The following is an 11,849-nucleotide window of genomic DNA, read 5'->3' as shown; positions in this document are numbered from 1 at the left end:
AGGCGGCGGGGTGAAAGGGGGAGCCCTCACTGCACAATCTTCGCCGAATGAACGGAGAATCGATAGAGAGAGGTCCGGCCAACAGGACGCCGCTCAGAGAGGCGACAGGCTCCGGCGAAGCCTGCTTGTCAGAGAAGAATGTGTTGTTCGTCATCGCGGAGGAAAAAGATCGGAATTTATCCTTAATTGGTGAATCAAAGGGTGAAAACCCTAGATTCACAGAGGTAATTGACGATTGACGGCGATTGAACGACAATTCAGGCAATTCAACGGTGAGAGAGAGATCGCCGAAGGGTGTCGGCTAGGGTTGGACGAATGTGTGAGAGAGAGAGCCGAAGGGTTGCGACTAGGGTTGAGGTGAAATGATAAGAATTTCGATAGGTTTAAGTAGGTATAATTACAGTTTATTTAGTGAGTTAATTAGGGGTTTTAATTAAGTCTAATTTATCCTTATTTTAGAAAGTGGCCAAGAATAATGGGACAAACTAAAAAGAAAATGTGGCCAACAATATTGGGACGGGGGTATCTCTTTTTGAAATAAATTAAAGCTATTAATTATACTTTATTTTCTTAAACACATTATTATTTCTTTTGTTTTAGGGTTAAGTATCAAATCCACCCCTAACATAGAGGCCTTTATCACGTATAAATCTCTATACTCACTTTGGTTCAACTAAACCCCTAAAATCTTAAATTTGGTTCAATTACACCTTCTGCCCTAACGTTCGGTTAACACCGTTAAGTATTTTATTTTTTTTTATTTCATTGGTGGTAGGACCCGCGCTTTCTTTTTCACCAAGCTCGCCGAAAATACATCTTGAATCTTGAAATCGCCGGAAACACCAATTTGACCGGCGCGCACACACTATAAAGAAATGAAGAGTGGTATACGTGGTACACACTATATTTTGGGACAGAGGATCCTATTTGCCCTAAGGAGATGCCAAACTGACGTGGGATTTTCCGTTCAAACCACCAACGAAATCGAGGGATCTGGATCTTTGGGAAATTTGGGGTTTTGATTCATGAGAGCTGCAGTGGGATTTGAGAGATAAAAATATATTGATTTCTGCAGGAGCTATGATGTTGGATTTCAACAATCAATTGGGAGAGAGCATCGAAAAATCATAAGATTAGAAAAGGTAGTAAATCTGGGTTTTTGCTCGATTTTAATTTTTTTTCTTTTTTCAAAATTTTTCCCGGAGGAGCACTGGAAGATCGTGGTGGTGGAGCTCTCCAACAACTTGATCCAAGCGAGTTGGCGCCGCGACGAGGCTGTTCTTGAGGCTTCGAAGCTCAAGCACTCCATGACCGAGCTTGAGAAGAAGCTCAAATAAGCTCGAAATCTACTGCCACAAAGTGGGCGATCAGTCGAAGGTGATCGAGCATTTCCTTGTTTCCGGCAATTTCAAGATTCAACATGTGTTTTCAGCGTGTTTCTGGCGAGTTTGGTGAAGAAGAAGAAGAAAGCGTGGGTCCCACCACCGATGAAATAAAAAAAAGTTAAAATACTTAACGGTGTTAAACAGCCGTTTGGGCAGATGGGGTAATTGCACCAAATTAACGACTTCGGGGGTTTAGTTGAACCAAAGTCGAGTATAGAGATCTATACGTGATAGAGGCCTCTATGTTAGTGGTGAATTTGATACTTAACTCTTTATTTTATTTTTTTCATTTCACTTTTTCACTGAACACTAGCTCCTTAAATATTGTGCTCAAAAAAATGTCTCAACTTCGTTGGGACAGAGTGAGTATGAAATACTCTCTTCGTTTCATTTATAATAACACCCCATCCTTTTTAGTGTGTCCCATTCATAATTACACTTTTTAAAAATAATACATGGTCTCTATCTACTTACACTTTTAATATTTTATTCTTAATCTTTGTGTACAAAATACATGTACCGTTATAAGTGGAGGGAGTTATAAACATTAAAATTTTAACCACAAATGCAAAATGGTTACAAATAGTAGTAATACTCTACGTCTCCTTCCCGTATGGCAAAACTAGTTGCGATCATGTCCTTGACAAAAAACAAAAACAAAAAGCAAACAAAACAAAACACCAACGATGTTCATTATACATATCTCACTATAAATTAGAAATGGAGTTCCAAAAAGAATGCTAGAGTTTCTGGGGCTGAGCATTTTAAAACAAAAAAGCAGTAAACAATAGAGATAGATGAAAATAATGCACATCTGCCTAAATCAATAACTCAACTGCCAACATTTTGTGTTTGGAACTACACAGCTAGTGAGATCACAGTCACAATAAGAAGCAGCAGCAAACATGCATCCAACAACAAATCACAATCTAACTTCAACACAATAGCAAGAGACAGCTTCATACCAAACACTGCATTTAACCACTAAGCCTATCACTAACAGAAAGATTCTCCTATTAACTTCACCAAAAAAATTAGCATGGTTTCGCATATATATCACAATGAAGCCAAACAAAATGAATAGCAGCAGCAAAGTGGAATGGAGTGCTTTCTACTTCTGCACTTCCAGCCATCTGATGAGGTCGGATTCCTTTGGTTGGGAAATAATCTCGTCAAATATATTCTTGAAGTTTTCAAGATTAAGCATGGCTTCCAAAAGCTTGTCTTCCGCGACTGTCTTTTCACTCTGTCCTTCACCAAGAGAGAACAGCCACCGTGATATGCGGTCTTTGCGATTCTGCAGTGCATATTGCCTGATCTCAATGTCAGATGTAAATAGGCGATATACATACACGACTTTCTTCTGTCCAAGCCTGTAAGCCCTGCAGATTGCTTGCTTTTCCACTGAAGGATTCCACACAGTATCCAGTAGCACAACTCTGGAAGCCCCTGTCAGATTAATACCCTCCGAGCAAGCTCTCTCCGATGCAAGAAGCACCTTCGCCTCACTCGTTTCATCATTGAAGCAAGATATGGATTCTTGGCGTTTCCTCTCATCCAGCTGTCCATCCATGTATAGCACTTCCCTTCCTTCATTCCAAGAGAAAATGGACTCAAGCTGCTCTTTGATGAAGGTAAGAGAGTCTATGAACTGGCTGAAGACCAGCACCCTCTCACCGAGTGCATCAGCAAAATGTATAAGCTTAAAAAGAAACCTTGCCTTCACGCCTGCATCAATATCCGTTGTGATCTCTTCTTTTCTAGTGGAGTACCTCTCCGTTACTGCTTTTATTGAAGGGTGAACGGAGACTAGGGATACCATCCGAATCCTATGAAATATTATCATCTCTTTGCAAGCACTTTTCAGCAGTGTCTGTTGAGACTTGGTTGGATGCAAGAACACTAGTGTGTGCCTCAATCCAGGAAGGCTTTCCTCTAGCACAGTTCCCTTGTGCACATGAATATATGGTTTGAGCTTGTCCTTCAGCTCCAACACGCTACCCCTTTTTATGCCAGATGAGCTACCGTAATTATTCTTCCATGCTCTGTCCGCATCTACAAACTTTGGATCAACCACGCAGAGAGTATTGTATAGCTCCTTGAGATTGTTTTGGAATGGAGTGCCTGACAAGATTATACGTCGCTGAGTCGAAACTTTTGCCAAGACCTGCCATATCTGACTCTTGTCATTACGAGGCGTGTGCCCTTCATCAAGCACTAAAAGGCCTGGCCTTTGAAGAAGCACCTCCCTAATCTTCTCATGTTGCTCTCTTTTCCCATTTCTTTCTCCAGTAAGCCTCTCAAACAGTTGGTAGCCGACCCCTAAAATGCTACCACCTCTCGCCCAGGTATACAATTTCAGCAGGCGAATGCAGTCTTGCTTCAAGTTTCCACTCCCAGCTCGCTCAAGAAGTTCACCAGCAACTGCGTTTTCATTCCCGGATAGCTCTTTCTTGTTTAGATTGTGAAACACTACGTTGAAGTTCCACTTCTTGAACTCGGCCTCCCATGTCAGAAGCATGCCTCGAGGAGCTATGATCATGGGGCAACAGGTCGGATACAGCTTCAGAAAAGTCTGCAGGAACACTATTGTGAGACGCGTTTTGCCAGTGCCAGGGGCATGTGAGATTATGCACCCCCTTGCATCATCAGCAAGCGTCTGCTTCAGTTTCTCGATTATGGTGTCTCCTGCTATGTTTCTCCATATGAACTCAAAGCCCTCCCGCTGATGAGGGTACAGCTCTTTCTTGACACCCGGGACTAAATCCCATACTGTGCTTTTCGTGCAACTTGCTGAATCGGGAGCACTGGAAGCAGGACCCTCAAACTGAATTTCATTATAGTAAGAGCTCGAGAACTCATCGTGGTAATACCTCCTGTCTCGCCTCTCCCAAGATGGTACGTGCTGCATGAGATGAGGAGCATCGTGTAATGAGATGAGATGATGATGTTAAGAATGATGGCGTCATAGAAAGAACAGCGCGTATCAAGACAATGCACATAACATGAAGCAATCCACAACAATGATAATGACAATATAAAGCATGATACCATCATTAATTAACTCTCAAGCATTCCATCTCTAAACATATCACATAAACTGCATCATCTTTCCCTAATTATGATCATGATCATGATCATCATCAACAATCATATTTATACCATTGTATTACACTCAGCTGCTCCCAATAATGGTAATAAGCAAAAACACTGCAAACAATTGGGAGCCACAAAGAAAAGCTTATGTTCAAAATAAGAATATTATGAGCAGCATCACCATGTTAACAAGATAGCACAAATATTACTAAATGTTAACATAACATCACTTACAAAATCTGGTAAGACATGTTTTATGTCCATGATCACAGTATGACAGTATTTGCAAACAATCCCTATCTGCTCATCAAGAATAGCATGATGATTCCCACGGCGGCAACATGCTGCTGGGCTTTCATCAATCTCCTCGGTGGTCTTCAGATCATCCTTTTCCATCTGAAAAATTAGTACACAAGTTTTAGAACATACTTGAAACGAATTAACTTAAGGCCAGACTAACATTGAAAACATACTGTATAAAGATGAGCACAATCAGCTTCAATTTCACGCCATCCCAACTCTAAATCACGAAAGAGTGAATCTATGTGCTCCTCCCATTCTGATTTCTCCGGGGGAGGCATCACCTCGTCCTCGAATCTGAACCTTAGAGGAAGGGCATTTTCAGGCAGAGCATTCTCGTCGATGTTATATTGTTTGTCCTTGAATGCATTCATGGAGTCGACCAAAATCTTGATGAAGTCGAGATCTCTTGGAGAATGAGACCTTCTCTTGCCCAACATTATCTTCTCCACCGAGCAGTGTTGACCCTTCATCTTCATCCGTGTATAGAAACACTCGTCCTCATCATTCACCTTCTCCTTCTCCTTCTCCTTTTCCTTTTCCTTTTCCTTTTCCCTCTCCCTCTCATCATCTGTTTCTAGGCCAGCTCCACCTTCTCTGTCCGTAGTCATCCTTCTCCTTGTCTTCTCCTTCTCCCTCTCCCTCTCATCATCTGTTTCTAGGCCAGTTCCACCTTCTCTCTCCATAGTCATCCTTCTCCTTATCTTCCTACTCCTTAAGGGCTTCTCATTGACATTTCCTGTGAGTATTTCACAATCTGGTTCATGCTCATTAGACCTTGTTTGCTCAATCTCACCATCCTTTTCTCCACCACTATCTGTAGAAGTACACTTATTCTTGTCAATTTTGGGAAGCTTCTCTTTCACCTTCTCCTTCTCCCTTTCCCTCTCCCTCTCCCTCTCATCATCTGTTTCAAGGTCAGCTTCACCTTCTCTCTCCATGTTCATCCTTCTCCTGGTCTTCCTATACCTGAAGAGCTTCTCATTGACATTTCCTATGGATATTTCACTATCTGTTTCATGCTCATTACACCTTTTTTGATCAATTTCGCCGTCCTTTTCTTCTCCTAGCTTGGTTCCACTCTCTCTCATCCTCTCACTCTCTCCATGAGTGTCACCACTTGTCTTGCCTTCTCCCCTCTCATAATCCTCATCATCATAATCCTCATCATCATAATCATCATCCTCATCATCGTCGTCACCACCACCACCACCACCACCACCACCATCATCAGCACTACTCGAAGTCTCTTCACTGCTCTTACTGAACGTCCCAACTCCATCATCATCATTATCATCACTACTCGAAATCTCAATGGGATCATCCTCACCGCTCTTACTTAACGTCTCAACTCCACCAGCATTCCTCAAGATTTCAATACTACAACTATGAGGCTCTGCATCATCAGTGAGCTGAGCACATATGCCTCTCCCACTGCCACCACTGTGTTGTTCTTTCTCCCTCTTCAACTCCTCATGACACTGTTTGTAATATTCATCCCACTGACTCCTAGTTCTTCTTCTCCTCTCCATTTTCTTTCCCTTCATCTCAACAAATTACTACAAACCACAAAAGGAAAAGAAAACAAACCTAGTAGGTGGAGTGGCGATCCCCATTAATTAGTCGAGAGAGAGAGAGAGAGAGAGAATAAAGAGGCGAGTTGAAAGGATTGCAGGAAAGGTAGGTGACGTCATGATTGAAGTGCATTGGCATTGCTCAAATGTCATTTGTCCAAACCAAGACAGTATATATGCCATTACAGAGCGTCGTCTTTGGATTCTCCAACACGATATGCCTTTTCCTTTTTTGTCTCAGACAAACAAATTTTTTGACCGTTACAATTTGTAATTGAAATTTTATTTCTTGTTTTCTTGTACAATTCACATTTTCAAACAAAAAAAATAATTCCTCCCCCGCCCCAACTGAAAGTGATATGTACTCCCTCCATCCCACTCCAAATGTCTCACTTTCCATAATGGAGTGTCTCATACCTTTTTTGGTAATACACTCTCTCTCTATACTTAATATTTAAATAATTACCACCAACCCACTTTATTTACTTTATATCCACTTTATCTACTTTATACTCATTTCTTAATCTCCGTGCCCAAAAGTAAGGAGACATTTGGAGCGGGACGGAGGGAGTATTTTATTTTGAACTGTCCAAAAATTTTATGTTATTTATCCAAAAAAAAATGTTTTATAATTTTGATTCATTCACAAAATAATATATTCATTTCATTCTTTTTTTTTCTTTTACTAAATATACTTAAATAATTATAATCCTCAATATTCTCTTATTTACTAATACTGGTATGCTCATCCGTGCAATCACGGCGAAATCAAAATTAAATGGCATTTTAAATAAATAAATATAAATATTAAACATAATTAAATATAAATAAATACACAATATGTTTATAAATAAAATATCAATTACTCAGTAAAATCTCGAATTTAAAAACGTAATTTTCAACTAAGTATAAAGTGTAACAATAATTATAGTTATTAAATAATTTTAAATTATTTAATAATAATAATAATTAATCTACAAGTACATTATTATTATAGAGTATTCCACATAATAATAAATATATAAATATTTTCATACCAGACATAAATAAAAAATTTATAAAATTTTAACAAAGAGAAATAAAATAAAATATTTTAAATTTAAATAATTTATTCATTTTAAATTGATTTTTAATGATTTTTATACCATATTAAAATCTTATTACGAACTTAAACTTAAGATGCATATTGAATATTTATTCATAAATCAAATTTGTCAATATTATCATTATGGATTCTAGAATTCAATTAATTTAAATTTATAGTAATAAAAGTGAGACATTTATTGTGCTCAACACATTTAATTAATTTATTATAATTCAGGTTATTATTGAAATGAGTTTTTTTTTTTTGTATAAATATTAAGGGTGCATTTACTTTAATTGAAAAATGATAGATAGAAAAGATGAGATAATATTATCTCTTTTTTTTTTTTTCTATCATGTATTTTTACTAGAGATGAAAATATTGAAAAATATTTTCACATCATTACCTAAAGATATTCAATATTGAAGAGAAAATGAGTAAAAAGAAGTTGCCCGATAAGAATTCTATTCGAAGGAAATTTTCTATCATAATGGTAGTCTTTACCCTATTTGAAAGATAAAAATAAAAATATACCCACTATAAAAGAAATGTATAAAATGTACCATTTTTGGGATTGAAAGGACTAAGATATCCTTAAAACAAAAGGAAAATACCAAACAAATCCCCTTTCCCCAAATCCCCAAATCGCAGACACTATGTTCTCTCTCTCTCTCTCTCCACCGCGCCTCCGGCGCTTCCACGCCGCCGACGTCTATAATTGGTAGTGAATATATCTCTGCAACTTCAACATCAAACATAAAACGAAACAATTTTTAAATATTCATCTTCAAAACCCCCCCAAAGCTTCTTCAATTGGGGTTTTTTTTTTCGATTCGACCATAATCCGGTGGTTTGAAAGGTATATTGAGGTCTTCTATACATGAGTTACTGTTATTCAAAACTATTTTATGATTATGAACAACATTTTTGAATTGAGTTGATATATTTTGAAGATTCGTGTGTTTGTTCTATAGTGCTCGATTCGCGAATTTCGCTCAACATGCTCGACACTTAATGTCGAGCAATAGTTCAATTTGAACTATTGCTTACCTTGCTCGATAGTTCGATGCTTGACGCTTGACGCCTCCGCCTCGCTCGACAGTTCTTAGTTGCTCGACATGTGATGCTCGACACTCGACGCTCGATACTCGAGGTGTCGAGCAATAGTTCAATTTATTGTTCGACAGTTCAATTTGAACTATTGCTCGACACCTCGATACTCGACAGTTTAATGCTCGACGCTTCAGTGTCGAACAATGCGCGAATTACACATAAGGGTAAAAATGTCCTAAGTGGGTAGATTTTATTGTTTTGAAAAAAATGGGTATTGAAGCGTCGAGCAATGCGCGAATTACACATAAAGGTAAAAATGTCCTAAGTGGATAGATTTTATTATTTTGAAAAAAGTGGGTACATTTTATGTTTCATCTTTCAAAAAAGGTACTCCCTCCGTCTACTAATTCAATGCCTACTTTTCTTTTTGGTCCGTCCACCAACTCAGGGCCTATCTATTTTTAGTAAGTTTTTATTATATTTTAATTGGTGGGTCTCAATAATCAATACACTTTTTCTCCACTCAACTAATAAATAATACATTTTGTGGGTCTCTTTCTCCACTCAATCAATAAACAATACATTTTGTGGGCCCCTTTCTCCACTCAACTAATAAAAGTAAACTTTTTCTTAAAACCCGTATTTTTTCATGTAGGCCTTGAATTAGTGGACGAACGGAGTATATCCTATTTTACCTCTAAATATTATTGTGAAATAATGAAAAAAATGTGAAAATGTACTTTTTCACTTATTTTTCACCCCATGTAAAGGCACTCTAACGTAAATAAAGCTTCTCTAAAAAAAACGTAAATAAAGTTTAAAATATAGTAGTGGATAATTAAAGAAAAAATAAATAGACTTTTCGTGTAAGAATGAATCCCACGACGACGTCGTTTTAGGAAAGCCTCTACGCCCTATTCGTGCTCCCTCGAAATCAAATCCTCCTCTCCTTGGCTCCGCTGCCTGAACAAATCGACACGCAGCAAAACCGATGGCGTCAACGGTGAAGTACGTGCGCGTGCCGCCCAACTCGGTCAGCCTGGAGGAGGCGCGGCGGCGCGTATTCGAGTTCTTCAAGACCGCCTGCAGGTCCATCCCCACTATCATGGAGATTTACAACATCGATGACGTCGTTACCCCCACCCAGCTTCGCGCTATCGTCGCCTCCGAGATCCGCAAGAACGCTCACATCACAAACCCCAAGGTCCGATTAAATTTCTCTTCCTCTGCTGTATCTTCTATTTTCTGTTCGTGGATTAAGATCAATCAACATTTCTTCAGCTATGACATATCCGTTTGAATTTGGGGGAATCGATGGAGTTAGAGATACTGCCATTCAAATTTTATTAGGTTCGAAATTAATTCCTAGTACATTGTTCATATTCAAGGGGCGAATGTACTGGAACGATTATATTTAGGGGAAAGATATAATTATTTGGTTTATAATTTTTCTGTGCTGATTATTTGGAAATGCGTAAACCAAATATGTCTATTTCCTCAATTCCTCGAGAATTTTTACAAGTTCCGTTTTCCTTTGGGTATGTATCCATTTATAACAATCCATATACAATTTTTACAAATTTCGTTTTCCTGTGATGATAGGACCTAAAGTTGGTAGCTTTGAATCCTTGTTTCTAAATTTTGACTTCATACTGATATTGGGAACAAGAAGCTTCTATCAGATGGCAGAATTTTTGCATGGATTTTGCTTCAGCCACAAGCTTTTGGATTGAATAACTTTGTTGCTACTTGAAAAGGGCTGTTTGAAGAAATTATAGGAACTAGATAGTTCTAGGTTAAAAGAACTAGTGTTAGCATGGGAGATTGGATTCTGCTTAGAGAAGGATGTTTTGGAGGACTCGCACTGATGTGATATTTTGGCGGCTAATTATTTGTAGATCTCAAATCATTCCTTTCACTAAAACAATTACTGAACTTAAATATGCTGATGTCTGTCTTTACTCCGAGTTTGATAGTGGATACGGGACAGCTTGTATAAGGCTATAAGCATCAAGTGATAGGAAAGGAGTAGAAATCAAAGAGTTTTAAGGGATATAGTTTTGCGTTTGACATTACTTTAATTTAATTTTGGGTTATAACTACATAAGTTATTATGAGGATATACTGATATCGTGAAAATTGTAATATGATTTCTCTAGTTACTTGGTAGGATTTTTAACTTTGGCATAGCTACAGGGCTCCATCTACATATTGTTTCTCTACAATAAGCTGCTTGTCAGGATTCTTCCTGGTTTGCTTTGACAATTGTTTGAAGTATGAAATTCCTATTTCTTGCATGTCTTCATGTCTTAAGTGGTTGGTATATTATGTAGGGCCATGTTCTTAAATATTGTCAAGATCAAATCCTCTTTTCACTAGTGGATTGTGTCTCATAGGCACCCTTTCTATGAGTAATTGAGTCGCAAAACGAAGGGAAAAGTTTATAGTAACTTCTAGGGTCAGTCAGCATATTAGTTGATCAGATTTATTGTCTCTATACACTTCTAGGAGTGAAACAAACGAGCGCTGATTCTCATCACTCTTTACGAACAATATACAGGTCATTGATATGCTGCTCTTCAAGGGTACAGAAGAGTTGAGTAACATCGTGGAGCATGCAAAGCAGCGGCACCACATTCTCGGCCAATATGTTTTGGGTCGTCCAGAAATTACCCCAGACACCGGAACCAAGGATCAGGGATCCGAGTACTTGAAAAACTTCTTCAGAAGCAACTACTTTTGAATCTCATTTCCTTATTAATATTATGCCTTGGAAGAATAAGTGTTGGATGAGAATTGGGCTCCGTGCGCGTTGGAGAAACGGGCCTCTTCCTTTTCCGTTTCTCGAAACTCGCGAGCTCTTAGATTTGTTGACATTGGTGTTACATCGAACTAGTTGTTTCATTTGTGAGCGAACTTGATCTTCCATTGCCAAATGGTGCTACAGAAATATGGTGATCATATGCTTCTCTGAGAAAAAAAGAAGATTTCGGTGGCATGTGGCTGGATGATATAAATAATTTCACCTAAGTTTTTGAATTTGTAATCTTCTTGTCATTGAAGTGCAGTATATAGCATTATAATTTCTCATCGAGAAATGCTTTTCAAGTTTGAAAGAATCGATTTTTCTTGCTGATCGACATGTAGCTAGAGGCTAGAGCATTCTCTGAGATCGTAGAGGGAACTGGGTAGGGGGGATTTTCTTTTTCTTTTTTTATATATATTCATATTCATAAATCTGATACCAAATCTTCAGATTTTTGCTATGATAATTTACTTGCCTTGATAGTGAGAATTCTAGAAGGCTATAGTAAAAGCATAAAAGGGATCTCCGATGCCACTTGTATTGTATAGATT

General features: G+C 38.2%; 2 protein-coding genes across 2 annotated transcripts; one reads left to right on the top strand and one right to left on the bottom strand.

Annotated features, from left to right (window-relative positions):
* Positions 1-2,179: 2,179 nt before the first annotated feature.
* Positions 2,180-6,535, bottom strand: LOC131022445 (SNF2 domain-containing protein CLASSY 3-like). Its single transcript, XM_057951931.1, has 3 exons — positions 4,955-6,535; positions 4,716-4,877; positions 2,180-4,290 (listed from the first exon to the last, which is right to left on the bottom strand). Exons 1-3 carry the CDS (start codon positions 6,326-6,328, stop codon positions 2,497-2,499), a joined length of 3,330 nt encoding a protein of 1,109 aa, XP_057807914.1. The 5' UTR covers positions 6,329-6,535; the 3' UTR covers positions 2,180-2,496.
* Positions 6,536-9,321: 2,786 nt separating this feature from the next.
* On the top strand, positions 9,322-11,626 carry LOC131022443 (NADH dehydrogenase [ubiquinone] 1 alpha subcomplex subunit 6). The gene is made up of 2 exons (XM_057951930.1): positions 9,322-9,696; positions 11,053-11,626. Exons 1-2 carry the CDS (start codon positions 9,484-9,486, stop codon positions 11,233-11,235), a joined length of 396 nt encoding a protein of 131 aa, XP_057807913.1. The 5' UTR covers positions 9,322-9,483; the 3' UTR covers positions 11,236-11,626.
* Positions 11,627-11,849: the final 223 nt, after the last annotated feature.

Source organism: Salvia miltiorrhiza, chromosome 4, assembly GCF_028751815.1.
Source record: "Salvia miltiorrhiza cultivar Shanhuang (shh) chromosome 4, IMPLAD_Smil_shh, whole genome shotgun sequence".
Taxonomy (NCBI): Eukaryota; Viridiplantae; Streptophyta; class Magnoliopsida; order Lamiales; family Lamiaceae; genus Salvia; species Salvia miltiorrhiza.
This window is presented reverse-complemented; position numbering and strand designations above follow the sequence as displayed.